Below are 20,100 nucleotides of genomic sequence, written 5' to 3'. Positions count from 1 at the left end.
GGTTAATGGTTATTCCGCCACAGGGATTTTTTTTTTTGTTTGTTTTTTTATAACTTTTTTTTATTTCCACTATGGGACTTGCATGTGCGATCCCCTGATCCCACTTAATAATATACTGCAATACTTTGCAGGAAAGCCAAAAGGATAACAGAGGGAGCCCCTTCCCTCTTTCTAACCACTTGGATCTTACAGTCTGAACTTAGCCATGTATGTTACAGCTGACTCCCGCTGCTGGGGGTGTGGGCTCCGCTCCTGAGCCAAGCCATACATTTATGGTGCATCGCGTTAAAGTCCAGCTGCCATCACTGTAAAACCCTGCAATGTACCATATGTATATTTTGTGAAAAAAAATATTTTTTAGGTTGATTTATATAATAAAATTTTATCATTCTACAGTAAGGATGTGGGTTGAACTTTTCAGAATGGATATTAGAAGCAATAATAATAACATCATGTTTTTATATTACATTTCCTCTTGTCAATAGGGTGTGTCCCTACATAATCCAACACTGTCAGAACTGATCGAATAGTGTCAGACATGATCCATTGGCAAGGAGAATGGTAACATCCAATGGTCAATTTATTCACGCAGTTCTAGGAGGAATAACAGAGAAATGGTACAAGTTCTAAGACAAGATGCTCCAGAATTGTTACTTCACGGAGAATGCAAGTATTTACAAGAGCAGATATTTCAGAAGAGGTGGCGAGTCCTCCACAATATATTACTAGTAGCTGTTGCGCCTTTTTCTTGCCACCAGAGAGGAAAATAATCTTCTGGGAGACTGAGTGCATATAGTGGCTTCACTGACAGTAACTGGACTTGTTGTTTTGGTTGTATGGTTGGACTTATTTTGGTGAACAGATAGCATCCCTCTCTTTGCTCTATAAAACGCACAGATACTTTCTACATACATTTTTCTATTGTTAACGTTTCTCTTAAACAATATAATGTATCCAGCTGGTAGAAGGTGGCAAGATATAATTCCATATATAGAAGCCAATATGGCAAGTGTTTGCACAGCAGAGAGATACATTCCGGTGGAATTTACATATATTGGAATAAAGAGAATCCATACAAACATGTAGACCAACATGCTAAATGTAATGCATCGAGCCTCATTGTATTTTTCAGGCAGTTTTCTACCTTTGTAAGCAAGAAGGAAACAAATTAATGCAAGTAACCCAATGTAGCCAAGCATGATGCCGAATGCTGCATATGAACCTTCATCACACTTTAAGAGTAAAACCTGAGGTATTGTATCAATTTGATTAAAAAAGGGGGCTTTTAGAATAAGCCACATTGTACAAATACATATCTGAATACCAGTTAATACACTGATGATAATCACTGGCTGGTAAGTAAACGCTACTACTTTTTGTGTTTTTGAGGCTGACTCAAATGCCAGAAGAATTCGAATAGATTTCACCAAGATGCAAGAAACAGAAAAAGTGAAGCTGATACCAAAGAGAGGTTGTCTAACTTTACAGATAGTGTTGTTTGGTTCTCCAATGAAAAACCCAATGCTCACCAAACTAACTAGTAATGATATCATCAATAAGAATGTGTAATGTCCCCCCGCTGCTTTAACTGCCGGAGTATCAAAGTGTTTAACAAAGAAAACTCCTGTGATTATCACAAGCAGAAATCCAATCGCTGCAAAAGTCACCAGAGAAATAGCAAATGGGTCTTTCCACTTAAAATACTCAATCGTCCTGTTTGTACATTGATCACTTCCATTTCTCGACCATTGCAAGGATGGACACTTTTCACATTCAGTCGCATCTGTAAACAAATGAAAATGTAGATTAGATAGATAGAGAGAGAGAGAGATAAGATAGATAGATAGATAGATAGATAGATAGATAGATAGATAGATAGATAGATAGATAGATAGATAGATAGATAGATAGATAATAGATAGATAGATAGATAGATAGATAGATAGATAGATAGATAGATAGATAGATAGATAGATAGATAGATAGATAGATAGATAGATAGATAGATAGATAGATATGGCAGAATTTTGGTCAGTATTTTGCTTCAGTATTTCTAAGTGGGTCCAAAACACAGAAGAGGTACAAATAGTGACAGTGACGTTGGCAGCAATGCTGGAGACCCCGGGAAGAGCATCAGCTGATGCTCTGCTCGGGGACACCAGCGATAGGAAACCCCTGATGTCTCTGTCCATATATGGACAGTGACATCAGCTGCAATAGTGGAGTCCCCGAGCAGAGCATCAGCTGATGCTATGCCTGGGGACTCCCGTACTGCTGCCTACGTCACTGTCCATATATGGACAGTGACATTAGCCGCAATACTGGATTCCCCAGGCAGAGCATCAGCTGGTGCTCTGCACGGGAACTCCAGCTATAGGAAACCCCTGAATTCACTGACCAAATGTGTTGGAGTCCCGAGCAAAGCGCCAGCTGATGCTCTGCTAAGAGACTCCAGCAATAGGCAATGTGACTGCCCCTTGCGGTCATGCCATTGATAACACGCCAACACAAACAGCACAAAAAAGGCCTCAGTCACGTGGGGCAGTGTCAATGCATCATCAATATTAGAAAAGCTACAGGACTTCCGGGAACAATTCACGGGGTTTGAACGGCACCATTTAGTACCAAATTTTTAATTAAAGTACATTAGTAAGTGACTTCTTTTTACATAAAAAATATGACTGCAAAGCAATTTTTGTCATTTTTGGTCCCCGGATAACCCCTTTAACCTGCTTTTGTATCAGTAAGTATGACCTGTTTCTGTTATTATAGGCAGTGGGCAAAAGAAAGAAAGAAAGCCAAGTAAATCCCCAAAACATCTTTGAAGTATATAAATGCAAAGCAAGTTCAGAACATGTACTTAATAATGGTAATTCAAAGTAGGTCACAGTGTATCACGAGAAGGGAGAGCTACTAAATGCGTTTCCTTAGCTCTGTATATACAACAGAAGAAAGAGCAGCTGATGTTGGCGCTGCCAGTGCTGTTAATACATCAATTATTATACTGAATTGGCTGAATGTAGATATGTTCCAAGCTAAGTTAAATTAAAAAAATGTGAACAAGGCTCCGGTACCAGATGGATTACTCCCAAAAGTTCTTAAAGAACTCAGTTAAGTTATTTCTGTCCACATCTTCATAAAATTCCGAGATTCTTTAATAACTGGTATAGTGCCGAGGGACTGGCGCAGGGCAAATGTGGTGCTTATTTTCAAAAAGTACTCTAGGTCTTTATTGGGTAATTATAGACCAATAAGCTTAAAGAGTAACTACAATTTCATCGATCTTGGTGGTAGTCCGGGTGCTGAGACCCCCACCGTTGCTGAAATGAAGGGGCAGAAGCACTCAGCTGAGTGCCTTGCACCTTCGGCTGTGATTGGTGCTCCCTGCCAGGCTGAAGACGGCTTACAAAAACTTTCTATGCAAGTTGTCTTCAGCATGACGAGGAGCACTTCTTACAGTCGAAAGAGCAAAGATCTCAGCTGAGCGCCTTTGCACCTTTGTTCAGCAATGGTGGGGGTCTCAGCACCCGGAGCTCCACCGATCCAAACTTTTGATATGTCTCTGTGACATATCAAAAGTTTGAAGAAAGTGTAGTTCCTATTTAACAATCATTGTGGGAAAAATTTGAGTGACTCTTAAGGGACAATATACAGAAATATGTGACAGAAAATAGTATTATAAGTGAGAGACAGCAAGGTTTTACTAAGGACAGACCTTGTCAAACCAACCTGATTTGTTTTTATGAAAAGGTGAGTAAGAGCCTTGACTGATCTTGGGGTATTTTTGGACTTTACAAAGGCATTTGACACTGTCCCTGATAGACACCTAATAGGTCAATTAAAGTCTATAGGTTTAGAAAGTATAGTTTGTAATTGGATTGAAAATTGGCTCAAGGACCGTATCCAGAGAGTTGTGGCTTTAAAGGGAATGTGTTGCCAGAAAAACATGTTTTTTTTAAAAAAATTAAACATTTAGTGTGTGGGTGATTAAACATGGTTCAAATTTTTTTTATTTTTTTCACGAGTCAGGAAATAGTCAGGAAATATTATAAATTAATTCTAATTTATAATACTACCCAATTTTGGTCACTAGATGGAGCTAGTTCCCAAAATTGCAGCATTGCAACATTGGGTTAAAAGCCCTCGCTCTAGTGAGCTCTCAGCATCCCCCCCTCCTTTATCCTGGCTAGTGCCGGGATAAACGAGGGGTTTGAAAGGTTTAACCTCCTACACTGTGTGTCGCCATTTTTTGAGGTAACCCACAGTGTAGTAGGTTTACATACAGTAGTAAACACACACAAACACTAACATACATTGAAATCTCTTACCTGCTCCTGCCGCCGCGGCTCCCTCCGGCCCGTCCGCTCCCTTTGCTGCCGCTGTTCCATGTGCACAAGTCCGGAAGCCGCGACCGGAAGTAGTAATATTACTGTCCGGCCGCGACTTCCGGTCCACAGGAAAATGGCGCCGGACGGCGCCAATTTCGAATAGGACTGTGTGGGAGCGGCGCATGCGCAGTTCCCACACAGACGCCGTACACGGCAGTCAATGGGACGGGAGCCGTTCGCAGTCCCTATGGGACTGTGGCTGCCGTACTCCATGTCTGTGTGTGTCGTTAATCGACACACACAGAAATGGAACAAAAAATGGCAGCCCCCATAGGGAAGAAAAAGTGTAAAAATAAGAAAAAGTAAAACACAAACACACAAATGAATAAAAACGTTTTTATTAAAGCACTAACATCTTTAACATATAAAAAAAATTATTTGCCATGACACTGTTCCTTTAAATACGTTGAATGGTCCATGGTTATAAGTGGTGTACCCCAAGGCTCAGATGTCCTAGGGGGGTTTAAAAGGGTGGAGAGTCACTTGTTGAGACGGATCTGGATGTACATGTAGATCATAGACTAAATAACAGCTTGCAATGTAAATCAGCTGCTTCTAAGGTCAGAAAATGCTGTTGTGTATTAAAAGATAAATGGACTCGCAGGATAGGGACACAATATATAATATCTGCGAACGAGCTTAGTTTTGGTCTGTGTGGGAGCGGCGCATGCGCCGTTCCCACACAGACGGCGTATGCTGCAGTGAATGGAACGGCTCCATTACGCATTCTCTATGGGGTTGTATGTGCCGTATTCCATCTCTGTATGTGTCGTTAATCAACACATACAGAGATGAAAAAAAAATGGCAGCTCCCAAAGAGAAGTAAAAATAAGAACAAAGTAAAAAGTAGAACACAAAAACACAAATAAATACAATTTATGTTATTATGATATTAAAAGCAATATGATAAAAAAAAATAATTCATGACACCTTCCCTTTAACTCAGTGGTGATGTAAGTAACCTTTATCCTTTGTATATCTTTACAAAAGTAGTACATTATTTCACCAAAGAATATTATTGGTTAATATTGAATTTAATAGTGAGTCTCTCTTTAAAGGGTATATGAACCCAACTTCTGTAGTAGTTGGCAAAACATCCTCTTATACTCATCTAACATTTATGGCTTTAGTCACATATGTGTCATGGGTATTGTTGAGAATGGAAGCCATGACCGGGACGGTCGTACTGAATCTGTCGTGACCTCCCTCATTTTGTCGACAATAATAATACTTCATGTTGCACTATTCTTGCTTTCAAATCTGATGGAATTGCAGATGGATTAGGTAGGACAGATCTGCTACAGCGCCATTTCGGGCCCATACAAATAGGCGATCCTCAGGCTAGTGGAAGTCCCTGTCGTATGGGGCCGAAACTACGCCTATCTTTGTATGTACAGGTTTGGCATGAATAAATAATCTTTTTGATCTAAGAAGATGCTGTCATACACTTTTGTAAGCTGTCTGTGAAACTGGGAGTGAGCCATCCCATGGTCAACTTTACATCCCAGTCTAATAGGAAAGGTTACTGTTTTCAACCTAACCTTTGCTGGAAGATCTGCTACAGCGCCATGGCCTAATTTTCCAATATTTGCAACAAATTGATGCTACTATGTGACAGCAGTTTTGACCAGTATTACTTAAATGTACATACCAGATATGGGAGAGTAGTAATCTTCTGCGCATGGAAGACATTTATAACAGCAAGAAATCAATGAGTGTTCTTTATAATATCCAGGACTGCATGTAGGTGTGCAATTAGAAAATGGAACCTATAGATTAAAAAAAATATATATATATAAACACTACCGTTCAAAAGTTTAGGGTCACTTAGAAATTTCCTTATTTTTGAAAGAAAAGCACCGTTTTTTTCAATGAAGATAACATTAAATTAATCAGAAATACACTCTATACATTGTTAATGTGCTAAATGACTATTCTAGCTGCAAACGTCTGGTTTTTAATGCAATATCTACATAGGTGTATAGAGGCCCATTTCCAGCAACCATCACTCCAGTGTTCTAATGGTACATTATGTTTGCTAACTGTGTTAGAAGGCTAATGGATGATTAGAAAACACTTGAAACCCCTTGTGCAATTATGTTAGCACCGCTGTAAACAGTTTTGCTGTTTAGAGGAGCTATAAAACTGACCTTCCTTTGAGCTAGTTGAGAATCTGGAGCATTACATTTGTGGGTTCGATTAAACTCTCAAAATGGCTAGAAAAAGAGAGCTTTCATGTGAAACTCGACAGTCTATTCTTGTTCTTAGAAATGAAGGCTATTCCATGCGAGAAATTGCCAAGAAACTGAAAATTTACTACAACGGTGTGTACTACTCCATTCAGAGGACAGCACAAACAGGCTCTAACCAGAGTAGAAAGAGAAGTGGGAGGCCGCGCTGTACAACTGAGCAACAAGACAAGTACATTAGAGTCTCTAGTTTGAGAAATAGACGCCTAACAGGTCCTCAACTGGCAGCTTCATTAAATAGTACCCGCAAAACTCCAGTGTCAACGTCTACAGTGAAGAGGCGACTCCGGGATGCTGGCCTTCAGGGCAGAGTGGCAAAGAAAAAGCCATATCTGAGACTGGCTAATAAAAGGAAAAGATTAATATGGGCAAAAGCACACAGGCATTGGACAGAGGAAGATTGGAAAAAAGTGTTATGGACAGACGAATCTAAGTTTGAGGTTTTTGGATCACACAGAAGAACATTTGTGAGACGCAGAACAACTGAAAAGATGCTGGAAAAGTGCCTGACGCCATCTGTCAAGCATGGTGGAGGTAATGTGATGGTCTGGGGTTGCTTTGGTGCTGGTAAAGTGGGAGATTTGTACAAGGTAAAAGGGATTTTGAATAAGGAAGGCTATCACTCCATTTTGCAACGCCATGCCATACCCTGTGGACAGCGCTTGATTGGAGCCAATTTCATCCTACAACAGGACAATGACCCAAAGCACACCTCCAAATTATGCAAGAACTATTTAGGGAAGAAGCAGGCAGCTGGTATTCTATCTGTAATGGAGTGGCCAGCGCAGTCACCAGATCTCAACCCCATAGAGCTGTTGTGGGAGCAGCTTGACCGTATGGTACGCAAGAAGTGCCCATCAAGCCAATCCAACTTGTGGGAGGGGCTTCTGGAAGTATGGGGTGAAATTTCTCCCGATTACCTCAGCAAATTAACAGCTAGAATGCCAAAGGTCTGCAATGCTGTAATTGCTGCAAATGGAGCATTCTTTGACGAAAGCAAAGTTTGAAGGAGAAAATTATTATTTCAAATAAAAATCATTATTTCTAACCTTGTCAATGTCTTGACTATATTTTCTAGTCATTTTGCAACTCATTTGATAAATATAAGTGTGAGTTTTCATGGAAAACACAAAATTGTCTGGGTGACCCCAAACTTTTGAACGGTAGTGTATATACACAAATGAGGATTTACTTGCATCTTCCTGGCAATAACTGCTGATCTGCACATCATTGAGATTATTTTTTAAAAGAACAAAAATCCTGAAAATGAATGATGAAAGTGAACAGGAGAAAGCTTGCCCACACTGTCAGTCTGCAGGATTTTCTGCATGTTCCGGAAACAAACAGTTTTGTAGAAATCTTTCAGGAATCACAGATGTTAATTTTGTCCCAATCCATTGTTAAGCTAGCAAATGGCTGAAGAAGATGGGCTTCACTAATTGGCGAGGCTCATTATTCCTGGTTCCTAAAGCAGATAGAGCAGTGGGAGAAGGCTCCTTCAGCAGCCAGTTGCCTTAAGCTGGCCATACACATTAGATGTAAGTCGGCTGAACCCGCAGATTTTGACAAGACCAGCCGACCATTTAATGAGTATGATGGTGTCCCGATTCTACCCTGACGACAGATGTTGAGGAAGAGAACGAACAGGCGTGTTGAATTTCAACATACTGATCCTTTTGTTTAGTATTGGATAAGCCACCGCAAGACGAGTCTGACAGTGGCTTTCTCCCTGAGAATACATATAGAGCTGAGTGCGCAAGTGTATAGGGGAGTTGGGAGGAGTAGCTGTCAGCCAAACTATCGTTCGGCCAACAGCTATTCCTCCCGTCTCCACTATACACATCTACGCTCACTCTGCATGTATTCTGCTATCTAAAATATATGGCCACCCTTACAGCCAGGTTTGCGAGAAGGAGGAGGGTGGAAATGGCTTTGGCCTACTCCACATCACGTTAAATGGCCTACATTTGACGTATACTGGGGGAATGCTATAATGGCCCTTATATTGGCATCCGTAACCACAAACTGTAATAATATCAGTTACTCGGAGAAGTAATGAACTAGGGTCATGAAAGTTCATGACGTATCTGTTAAACAAATACTATTATAGTCTAGCCATCGGTTTAACGTATCTGTCAACCATAGACTATAATGGTATCATGAAAAGATATTAACAAGCCCATGATGTATACGTTAAATGTATGCCTGTGATGTATGCCATACAGTCGCATATGTCACCCATAGGCTCTCATGTTTAAAAAACATATACCTCACGGTACAAGATCTCTTTGCACGGTTACGTTGTACGGAATACTGTCATCTGCTATGCTATTCCATACCCGAAAAAAGGTATATTGACGTATACCAGCCTGACGGAGGCCAAAAGGTCAATAGTTTTGCCTCTGTCAGGCTAATGGAGTCCTATGTGCACATTTAACGTGTATGCTGGGATCTTTTACCACGTACAAGCTAAACGTAGGGGATAAACATGATGTAACAGGGGCCTAAGACACATTTAAAATGTATATTTTTTATATATTCTTTTTATATTTCTCTTGCAGTTTTGTAATATGAGAGAGGATAGGATCAAAGTAGATGGTTATATTATATCTTTAGGTTTTGAGCTTCAGTACTGTATGTTACTTCTTCCATTAGCACTATTATATCCTAGGTTCCCCTATAGAGTGGCTAATACAAAAATAACGCCGTTATGTCTTGTGAGTATGAGTTTTACCAGATTATGGTATGGATTGTCTTGCATTGAAAAGCAGATCTTTATTCTATTTTATTTGAATTAATATTATTTTCTTAAGAGCTTTAGGTAAAAAAAAATTATACTACTGATGGATCATAATGCTGATTTTATCTAAATGTGTAAATGTCAACACTGAGCAATTATTTTATTTGCTTTCCACCTCTGGCGGCTTAGTTTCAAGATTGCCTGGTCCTTTTCCTGTCTGGGATAGACATTGATACTGCTACCTTAACTGGTCCTTTGTTTGCAGTTGAATTTGTCTTTTAGGGTCTAGCACATACAGGGCATGGAGAACTGTTCTGCTGGTGTTCTCTACTGTTTTCAGTGTGACAGGTTCCGCAGGAAGGCTCGAAGAGCAGTGGTCGTTGGAGCATTCCATCTATGGGACATTGTAAAACTGTGATGTCTGCTCTGCTTTGGTCATCTAGAACACAAACAATGTGGCATTCATATGAGTTAGTGTGGATTGAGTTTTTGATTTTGGGAAATGACTTGTGGCCAGTGCATAGCCAGCCGGCCATGCATGTGTAGGTGTTTCAGGCTTACTTGGAGAACTTGGGGAGCGTTGGTGTTCCACGTTAAGAGTGTTAGTCAGATGCAATCAAGTCCTTTTAGATCCGGCAACGGCAAGTAGTGGAAGGCATGCAGAGAAGGGAGAAAGTGGTGGACTCCCAGAGGCCCATCAAATTGATGCTTAATTGTCAGACAGTAAAGGGCCTGGTGGCCATTTGTTTTTCCTCATCAGAATGGCTGTATTGATGTGGTCACTGCTGGATGGAGGAGAAAATGTAATGTTTTTCCCTTTACAGCAGGCAGAATGTGTGTGTGATGAGTATTAGTCTTCTGGAAGACCTGGAACAAGGATCTGGTGGCTGGAAAGAACAGAGAATCAAGTGGGTACAATTAAGCACCAAGGGAGCAATCCCCTATAGAATGGTGAAAGGCAGTCAGAAGGGCCTCTCAGCTTGGGGAAGGAGAAAAGCCAAAACTTCCAGCTTGGGGAACATTGTCAAAACGTTCTGGTAAACAACAAAAATTTGTTTTGAGGTGCTGGGCGGTAGGCTTAGAGCCTGCTAACGAGGGACGCTATGTATTTAGTTAGTGGCCAGACATCCTAGGATTTCGTTTTGATGTACTATTGAAGTGTTTTGTCTTTTCTGTATGAGAAGATAATAAATCTGGCATAGGCCAATTGTATGAGAGAAGTTAAGTTTGAGTGAACGTTCTTTATGTGCCAACCACCTTACCCAAGAGAGGGCGATCCCATGAGCTAATTCCCCTGAAAAGCTCACAATATACAGTTTATATATACATACAATTTTGCAATAACATGAATGCACAATTGACCCAATTTAGTTAACATAAAGCCTCTAGCCTCAATTTTTTGCATGGTTCATGTATCATGTTTAACTAAATAGATTATCTTGTAGGCTTTTATCTCAAACACTAAAATATGTATTTAGAATCCTAGATAATACATACCACATTATTTTCAGTATTCCATAAAATAAGACTTCTGTTGAACTGTATTCTTTGATTTATAGTGTCATATTGTCCAACTAACTTAAAGACTGTAGAATCTTCAGATGTTTGCCAATTGATTAAGTTATATCCCAATAAGACCTCACCAGAGCTTTCAAAGTGGAATGCGTCACCATAGTAGAAAAACTTGTTCTTCTTTAGTTCTTCAAAGAGCTTTAAAATCAGAATAAAATGAATATAACAAAATGTATGCATTAGTATTATTGCATGTTGTAATGTAGTGACTACTGTATGTACTACATAGTCAATATTACACATTTTCACGATAACGGGAAAATCAATAATTTTGCTCACTGCTTTTTTATTTATACATCATGCTCTACATTAGATAGTCTGCATAATGTACGTTTAACACAATATGAGTTTATTACCTCTTGGACCATAAGTGCAAATTTATGATAATAATAATAATGCAACATGTGCCTCTTTTACATTCTATATACACTAGATCTTCTCATTTTATATAATACTCAGGGTGACCATAGAGGCAGACCAAACAATTTCAAAGAACACAATAAGAAAGAAATGTAGAAATAGTAAGTAAAATTTTTGTTTATCTGTTGTTAAATGGTCCAATACATCATAGGGTGATCTAACCTATTGGTTTCATACTATCCTTTTTCATGTTAATATTTTAGTAGTGCTTTAAGACATTACATAAAATATATTGATGTGATATTTCATGATTGTATGGTACTTTACCTGATGTGGTGAAACTTGCAGATTCTTATCACATATTCCATCTTTGCAAACCATAGCTTTAAGTGCTTCAGCGATGGCAGCAACAGCTAGGGATGTAGAGTATACAGTGCCAGGTTCTATATTCTTCACCAGGTAGTCATCATTAACTAGAGAAATATTTTCCTTGCTGCATGCCAGGGGAGACTTATATTGCACTAAATCAGGAATGTTGCAAATTTTGGAGGATGAATGAATGCATTGCAGATATTCTCTGTATTCCTCGGTACAACCGAATCTCAACTCTTTATACTCTTGAAGGAATTCATTTGTTGCTTCATGGTTAATTGGAAAAATATTTTTTACATATTCCACAAATCCAGGAACGGCACCTCCCCTAAATGTAAATCCTATTACTGCCCCAACATTTTTAATATTTTCAAGATTTGCAACTTGTCCAGATACAATCCAGCTGTCACTTGCAATCCATGTGCAGGATATGTTATTTTTTATAGCTTCTTTAAGAATGTTACTAACAATTGGAGCTTTTGCAAACACAACAACAACCTTTGTTAAGCTACTTTTGAGGTCACTAATTATATTGCTTAAACTATTCTGTAAAGCAGGGTGCTCTACATATGTTGGGACAATACGTGTAAAGGCAGTGCATATTCCATATTCCTTAAAATTATTATTCAGAAAATCTAGAGCAGAACGTCCATAATCGTCATCACTAGAAATTACACCAACCCAATTCCACTTAAATGTTCTGATCAGCTCCACCACTGCACGTGTTTGGTGTTTATCACTTGGAACCGTCCGTAGAAAAGAAAGGAATCTTCTTTCATCAGTAAGAGTGTCAGCAGTGGAGGCAGCACTTATCTGAAAGCAATAATTGATACAAAAAAAAAAACTTACCTAAATGCAATATTATTGACAAAGTGTAAAGTTTATTTTAAATAATAAATTCAGGTATTCATTAATTTTTCTCCTCTCTTGTTTTACTTGTTAGAGCAACAAATTGTGTATCTGTGCTAGGATCTGAGCTGTAGCAGGGTCCTGCAGAGAAAGTGGTTGGGGAGGTAGCCCACACTGTGAAGAAAGCTAGCTAGGCGGATACAGGAGACGTTCAGTGTAGACAAAAGAACAGAGTGAGTCTGAAGTGTCCAGCCACATGAAAAATTACTTAGGAATAGCTGGTTCTCATACAATGGGTCTATAGGGGCCTTCTTACTTAGCATCCAGCCATCACCAACTACATAAGGGGCAATAGGCCCGAACTATGCAGACACAGCCACCATCTTGCGGTCTACTATGCCTGAGCAAACTTCCCTTTGCATCAAGGGAGGTGTGCACTTGGCCCTACCTCTGCCAGTCCCACAGAACAACAAGCAAGCTATCTTGCCAGCTTGCTCCACCTGTATATAGTTGTAACTTATTGCTATACCTCCCACAAGGGAAAAATATATTTATAATATTTGTGCTACCATCAGCAATGGAAAACAAACTGCTTTGTTTCATATTTTTCGTGGCATTCTTGCGGTGGCTCTATTATTCTACCAAATCCACCTCCACTTTACAGGGAGACAGGCTGAAGCTGCACCACTTGGGACACACTGAGACTCTGCAGGGTCACGACAGAAGTTCTTTGTCGCTGATCTATCACTTTTTAAACTTAGATAGAACTCAGAGGAAAGCTAGTACAGTGTGATGAGACAGAGGCATTATGGGAAATATAGGCTGCATTAGGGAAACCATATCAGAGGTGAACAAGGAACCAAGATGGAAGACAACCCATAAATACCACATCAACTAAAACTAAAACAACTAAAACAATTATACAAAAGGCATTACACAAGAGAATCTACATTATTCTTTAATAATAGTCTATTCTGGACTATATAGGCAACAAAAAAAATGTTGAAGAGCTTCTTCAACTTTTTTCAAAAAGCCCTGATATTAATCTCTTTTTAAATAATAAAGTGTTGATTTATTTTTTTATTTTTGTTTATTTGTACTGTGATTTAATTTTTGAATAAAAAAATACTAAATGTTTGATCCTGCAAATCACGCCAAATATTTTTTCTCATGAAGACAGCCTCTGCCTATATGCCTCATTAAGGCATATGTTTGTCACTATGGGCCCCCCTTTATGAACCAGAGTGGAGAGCCGCTAACAAATAATGGCTTTCCTTCTGGTGGCATCTCGCTGTCATTTTTCCTATTGTAGAGCAATTGTCTGGCTGGCTACAGCTTCACATGGCAAGATTAACTGATTGCCACACTATTTATGAAATAAATGAAAATGGCATCTTCCTCACTTTTTAGCAATGTGTAGTTCCCATCTTGTGTAGTTCCCAATGTGTAGAATTGTTGCATATTTATGAACATGTTTATAGCTGTGTTTAATTGAAAACAATAAATTTGTAGATCATGTGATTCTGAAATGTTCAGATACCTCTTCAGTCAACCAAAAATACTCCTAGAGTAAAATCGTAAAAGAGGAGGAAGGATTGCTCTGGCAGTATCTTTTCCTAATTTTTTGGAGAAAGGCAATATATGCAGGTTACACACAACATATCTGGTTGGACTACATCTAATATACAAAAAAATACAACTACAACTGCCTAAGGAGGGATTGTGATTTTTTTTTTCATTTTTTTATTACTCTTTATTGCAGTTGAAGCTAAATCCCTAATGAGCAGTGACTGCAAAATAAAGTAATATAATATTTCCTAGAATGTGCCTTTTGTCATTATTATCACTATTAATCCAGACTACAATTTAGGATGGCATGATTGAACTTCCAATGGAAAGAGTGTGGTTTGTTAATAGAAAGGAATGAATGTGAGGAATACTGTGCAGTACAATCTGCTACTGACAGATACATACAATGGGAACCATTATTGAATCCACTAACACCCTGCAAATTCTGTTGTTATTGAATCTTTTCTAATACCAAGTAGAAAAGAGTATACAAATACTGTGCTTACCAGTACCAGTATTTTCTATCTTAGCTTAGATACGTAAATACTAAAACAAAATATTATCCCAAAATAAATATTGATATCTCCAAAGGTTTTATCCCATTCCTGTCCTATTATGTACATTTACGTTGTGGGAACTGTACAGTTACCGCAAAATAACATAAATGTACATCATAGTGATGGCTCGGGCACAGCTGCTTGAGGGTTGCCAGCTGTAAAGTACAGCCCACACCTCGTTCTAGTGGCGGGATCGGAGATAACTCAGACAGAGGACCGAAGTGTGACACGATCATGCCCGTGCCGATGGATTGCTATGGCAGCAGGGTGCCTAATAATGGCCCCCAGTTCTTCCATCTTAGCACACCTATTAGGTCCAGCCAGAATCAGGGCCTAATAGGTTGTTTGTCAGCATTATACAGAAGTATTACACAGAAGTATTAGGGCATGACCACACATGGCGGAATTCCTCCGCAACTGTCCGCATCAATGCCGCACAGAATCTGCGTTGCAGATTCTGCAGCGGATCTGCACAAAATGTGCAGAAAATTGATGCGGACTGGCCGCTGCGGACTGCAGGAAAAGTGCTTCTCTTCTCCCTATTCAGTGCAGGATAGAGAGAAGGGACAGCACTTTCCCTAGTGAAAGTCAAAGAAATTCATACTTACCGCCCGTTGTCTTGGTGACGCGTCCCTCTTTCGGCATCCGGCCCGACCTCCCTGGATGACGCTCCAGTCCATGTGACCGCTGCAGCCTGTGCTTGGCCTGTGATTGGCTGCAGCCGTCACTTACACTGAAACGTCATCCTGGGAGGCCGGACTGGAGACAGACGCAGGGAGTTCTCGGTAAGTAAGAACTTATATTTTTTTTTACAGATACATGTATATTGAGATCGGTAGTCACTGTCCCGGGTGCAGAAACAGTTACTGCCGATCGCGTAACTCTTTCAGCACCCTGGACAGTGACTATTTACTGACGTCTCCAGGCAACACTCCCGTCATTACGGGAGCCCCATTGACTTCCTCAGTCTGGCTGTAGACCTAGAAATACATAGGTCCAGCCAGAATGAAGAAATGTCATGGTAGTAAAAACAATACGCTCCGCAGCACACATAAGATCTGCGGACTTCATTGCGGAATTTTGACTCTCCATTGAAGTCAATGGAGAAATTCCGCCATGAGTCCGCAACCAGTCCGCCACTGCTCCGCAACAGACAGAGCATGCTGCGGACACCAAATTCCGCTCCGCAGCCTATGCTCCGCAGCGGAATTGTACGCATCGTGTAAACGAACACTGCTAAATTAAAGTGAAAGTCAATGGAGAAACGGCTCCGCTGCGGATTAACGCTGCGGAGTGTCCGCAGCGGAATTTAAGTGAAATTCCGCCATGTGTGAACCCGCCCTTAGAGTGTATTATATCAGCAATCAAATGATCGCATAGACTAGTACCCTAGTGGGACTAAAAAGAAAATGTCAAATAAGCTAAACAAAATTATAAAAAAATATGCATAAAAAGAATAAAGAGAAAAAAAGACACATTTTTTTTACCCCCAATAAGAAAATGCTCTATGTAAAAAAATATTGCAAAGTAATACACATAACTGGTATCACCGCATTTGTAACAATTCAAACTATAAAATTCTCATGTTTTTTAACCCACCACAGCGAACACGTATCCCACCTCACAGAATCAAAATAAAAAGCGATCAAAAATTCATATGGACCCCATAATGGTACTAATGAAAACATGTCCTGAAAATACAGGCCCTCACAAAGCTTTGTCGACGGACAATTAAAATAGTTGTGTTGTTAAAAACAAATAATTTCTCCAGTAAAAAGTGTTTTTACTGTGCAAAAGTAGTAAAACGAAAAAAAAATTGGTACCGGAAATATACTGACCTTCAGAAAAGAGTTAACTTATCATTTATATTGCATGGTGAATGCTGTATAAACAAAACCCAAGATGCAATGGCATAATTGCTTTTTGTTCCACCCTCTCTTAAAAAGAATCAAAAAGTTATACAATACATTTTGTGCACCCCAAAATGGTGACTTTAAAAATTACAACTTGTGTAAAAAAACAAACCCTCATACGGCTATATCGATGGAAAAATAAAAAAGGTGCGGCTCCTGTTGCGACGATGAAAAATCAGCGAATCTTGAAGGCCAAAATAGGCTACTTCCTAAAGGGATAAACCCCTTAAAGGGGTTTTCCGAGATAAAATGACTATGTGTTAACGCTACTAATTTCTTAATATAAATACATTTGTAATATACTTACATTTTCCAAATTGGCCCCGTTTCCAGATGCTGTCATGGGGTACTTGACGGGTGACGTCACTCTCTGGCCATTGTGTTTTATCTTCAATTCTTTTCCGGGTATACAACACATCACTTGTGACGTGCCATGTATGGGCTGTTCTGTTAAAATTTATGTGCGGTCCCTGCTGTTCTCGCGGTCCCTGCTGTTCTCGAGATAAAAGCAGGGACCGCGCATGTGCATTACGAGCGGTACAACAGAACAGCCCATACACAGCATGTCACAAGTGACATGTCGTATACCCGGAAAAGAATTGAAAATCAACACAGCGGCCAGAGAGTGACGTCACCCGTCAATTACCCACGGCAGCATATGGAAACGGGGCCAATTTGGAAAATGTAAGTATATTACAAATGTATTTAGAAGCATTAACACATAGTCATTTTATCTAGGGAAATCCCTTTAAGTACCAGCCTATTTTAAGCTTTCAGGACTGAGCATTTTTTTAAAAAAAGCTCTGTCAAGCCTTTTAGATTCCGCTGTCGAAATTGACCACAGCATCTAAGGGGTTAACGGCCTGGAAAAGAGCTTTCTCTGGTACCAGATGTTACAACATGAGCCCAGCTGTCAATCACCAATGGGCTTCTGTTATTGATTGCAAGGGCACAGTACCTATGCCCACGCAATCACTATAATGTACATTCATGCCATGGAGGCCTTAGTTAGGGCACTCCACGATGTTCATGTATGTCATAGTGGTTTAAGAAGTTAGCGTCAGCTATATTGCTAGATTATGTATCTGTGAAGTATACCCTATTAGTACATATGGACGTCATAGTGGGGGTCCGTTATCGGGAACCCACTCTATTAGCCATTGCAGAGAGACCCTGCGAAGAGTAGCTCCTGCTTGGGAAGACTCAGGGAGACCATGTATTACAAGTTCGTCCATTTATTTGAATGGGTGCTGTACAATACCACATTTCACCTCTATCTTCAGCTGTTTATCAGGAGGTCCTCATTTCAGAACAACCCCTTAAATAGAAGTAAAAAAGCGGCTAGAGCTATGATGTTCAACAACAGTAAAACATTGTTGCTATAGAAAGACGCTTACTTGTGGAATAAAATAAGTGCTTAGAATTCTTGACATTGCAATAGAGATTTCAGAAAACTCCTCTCCAATAACAACTTTGACAGCAGGTATAACTTCTCTGTAGTTGCACTCTGTTGAGTTTCCTATGGCAGAAAATTCTGGGATTAACTTCATTGTTGCTTGAATTGCTTTCATGCCATCCGCACATGAATCATAAATTTCATATCCCAGTTTTATCCCTTGAAAATCAGTGGAATTGTTAATTGTTTCTATAGCATATATCATGCCAAGGGCATCATTCATACTTCGTAAATCCAGCCTGAAACAAAATCAGATATTGTAAAACATTGAAAGACTATCATAAATATTTGCTCACTTTCATTTCTTATTGCATAATGTGAAAAGTAAAAATACGTAAATTTTGTAGAAATTTTATGGTGTAATTGAGGTTTAAAAAGTTTTTGTTGGGATTTTAATATTTATGGTGTATCCTTAGATTAGACCATCAAGATTTGATCAGTGGAGGTTTTAATCCAGGACCCCCGACGATCAGAAGAATAGTGCCTGTACATATAATTGTGGCTGTGCCTGGTACAGCAGCTCAGTTCTCAGGACTTTTATATTGATGGCCCAGTCATCAATATAAGATCGGTGGGGTCTTACTCCCAGCACCCCTGCCGATCAGCTGATGTCGCCGCAGCCTTTTCACATTTTACAGGCACAATGAATGGGACTGAGCTGCAATCCAAAGCACAGCCGCTACGGAAGTGTACGCCGCTGTGCCTGGTAAGCACTGAAGAGGCCACTGCGACGTACGCTGCAGCCCCTTCAGTCAGCTGATCGGTGAAGCCATCATTTTTGTATACTTCACCCTTAATAACATTTTAAAAAAACAACAAAAATACATAAAGTTAATATTCAAATTGTATAGAAAAACAGCAATATCTGTTGGAAAAAAAACAAGCAAAAATTATTTAAACCGCTTAGAAAATAAAACAAATAGGGCCACTAAAGTCTAGGGGCACATTTAAGGAAAATGTTTCATTTTTTATTTTATTGTATGTAATTTTGGATAAAAATAAATTCTACGATCTATCTATCTTACAATCCTTATAACACTTACCCAGTACAAGTAAATCCATCAGCATAAGGGCGCTGTAATAAATTAGTCACTCCTTCATGAATTGGAAAAATCCCACCAATCATGATGTCTCCAGGTAATCGAGCTACAGGATGTTCATGTATATCACATGGCATTAAGAATCCACAGTATGAGAAGATAAATGCAAGCATGTGCAGGAACATAGCTGAAAGTACAATCTCTTTACCCTAAAGAAAAATGAGGAAGACTAGAAAAAGACTGTAATTGTATGCTTTTAAGAAGTAATAGCGGAAATTCCGAGAAACATATCTATGTAAGGATTTTTTGTTTGACGTGTGCAGGTCTATTGTCTTCTGTTTAAAAGGGAAATCCCTTCGTGAAAAATCACCTTTGAGCACAATATTACAGTATATATAAATATATTAATATATATATATATATATATATATATATATATATATATATATATATATATATATATATATATATATATATATATATATAGGGAATTCATCTCTCTTAAGTATCTCGTACTGATCCTAAGTTACCTAAAAAAACAGATGGTCTCCATGATCAGGGCTCCTATTCACCCCTCTGCCACAGAATGGAGTGGGTAGGCATGCCCTCGTGAATGACTTTATCCACCTTCTCCATAGAGAAGATTGTGCTGATGTCAAATCTTAGGCATCAACACGGTCTCTGATTTCAGTCTACAGCGACTGCTAAGGCCCATGAGGAAGTAGTAGTCTTGAGTGTTCAACTTTACTGAACACAACTATAAATGCAGTGGTACACAAAGCTGTAATGACAGGGATAGGGAAACAGACAAGTGCGCCCTAATCTACCCGCCACTCAGTCCCTGCCTACTTGCAACGACCCGCCCTAGGAGACGGGGTACAACTGGGCGACTGTCCCTACACTCAATAAGTGCACGACAGACAACCAGACAAGGAAACACAGAACAAAGGGAAACGGGGCAGTTGCCCACAGCAACACCGTGAGCAACAAGAGTAGCAAAAGAGCCGAGTCAAACCAGGAGAGTACGAGGTGCCA

At 39.5% G+C, this 20,100-nt stretch overlaps 1 protein-coding gene across 1 annotated transcript; it reads right to left on the bottom strand.

The window, feature by feature from the left end:
- Positions 1-564: 564 nt before the first annotated feature.
- LOC142760504 (G-protein coupled receptor family C group 6 member A-like) lies at positions 565-19,202 on the bottom strand. Its single transcript, XM_075863700.1, has 6 exons — positions 19,069-19,202; positions 17,967-18,264; positions 11,637-12,494; positions 10,875-11,087; positions 6,040-6,157; positions 565-1,783 (listed from the first exon to the last, which is right to left on the bottom strand). Exons 1-6 carry the CDS (start codon positions 19,200-19,202, stop codon positions 726-728), a joined length of 2,679 nt encoding a protein of 892 aa, XP_075719815.1. The 3' UTR covers positions 565-725.
- Positions 19,203-20,100: the final 898 nt, after the last annotated feature.

Source organism: Rhinoderma darwinii, chromosome 4 (genome assembly GCF_050947455.1).
Source record: "Rhinoderma darwinii isolate aRhiDar2 chromosome 4, aRhiDar2.hap1, whole genome shotgun sequence".
NCBI classification, from domain to species: domain Eukaryota; kingdom Metazoa; phylum Chordata; class Amphibia; order Anura; family Rhinodermatidae; genus Rhinoderma; species Rhinoderma darwinii.
This window is presented reverse-complemented; position numbering and strand designations above follow the sequence as displayed.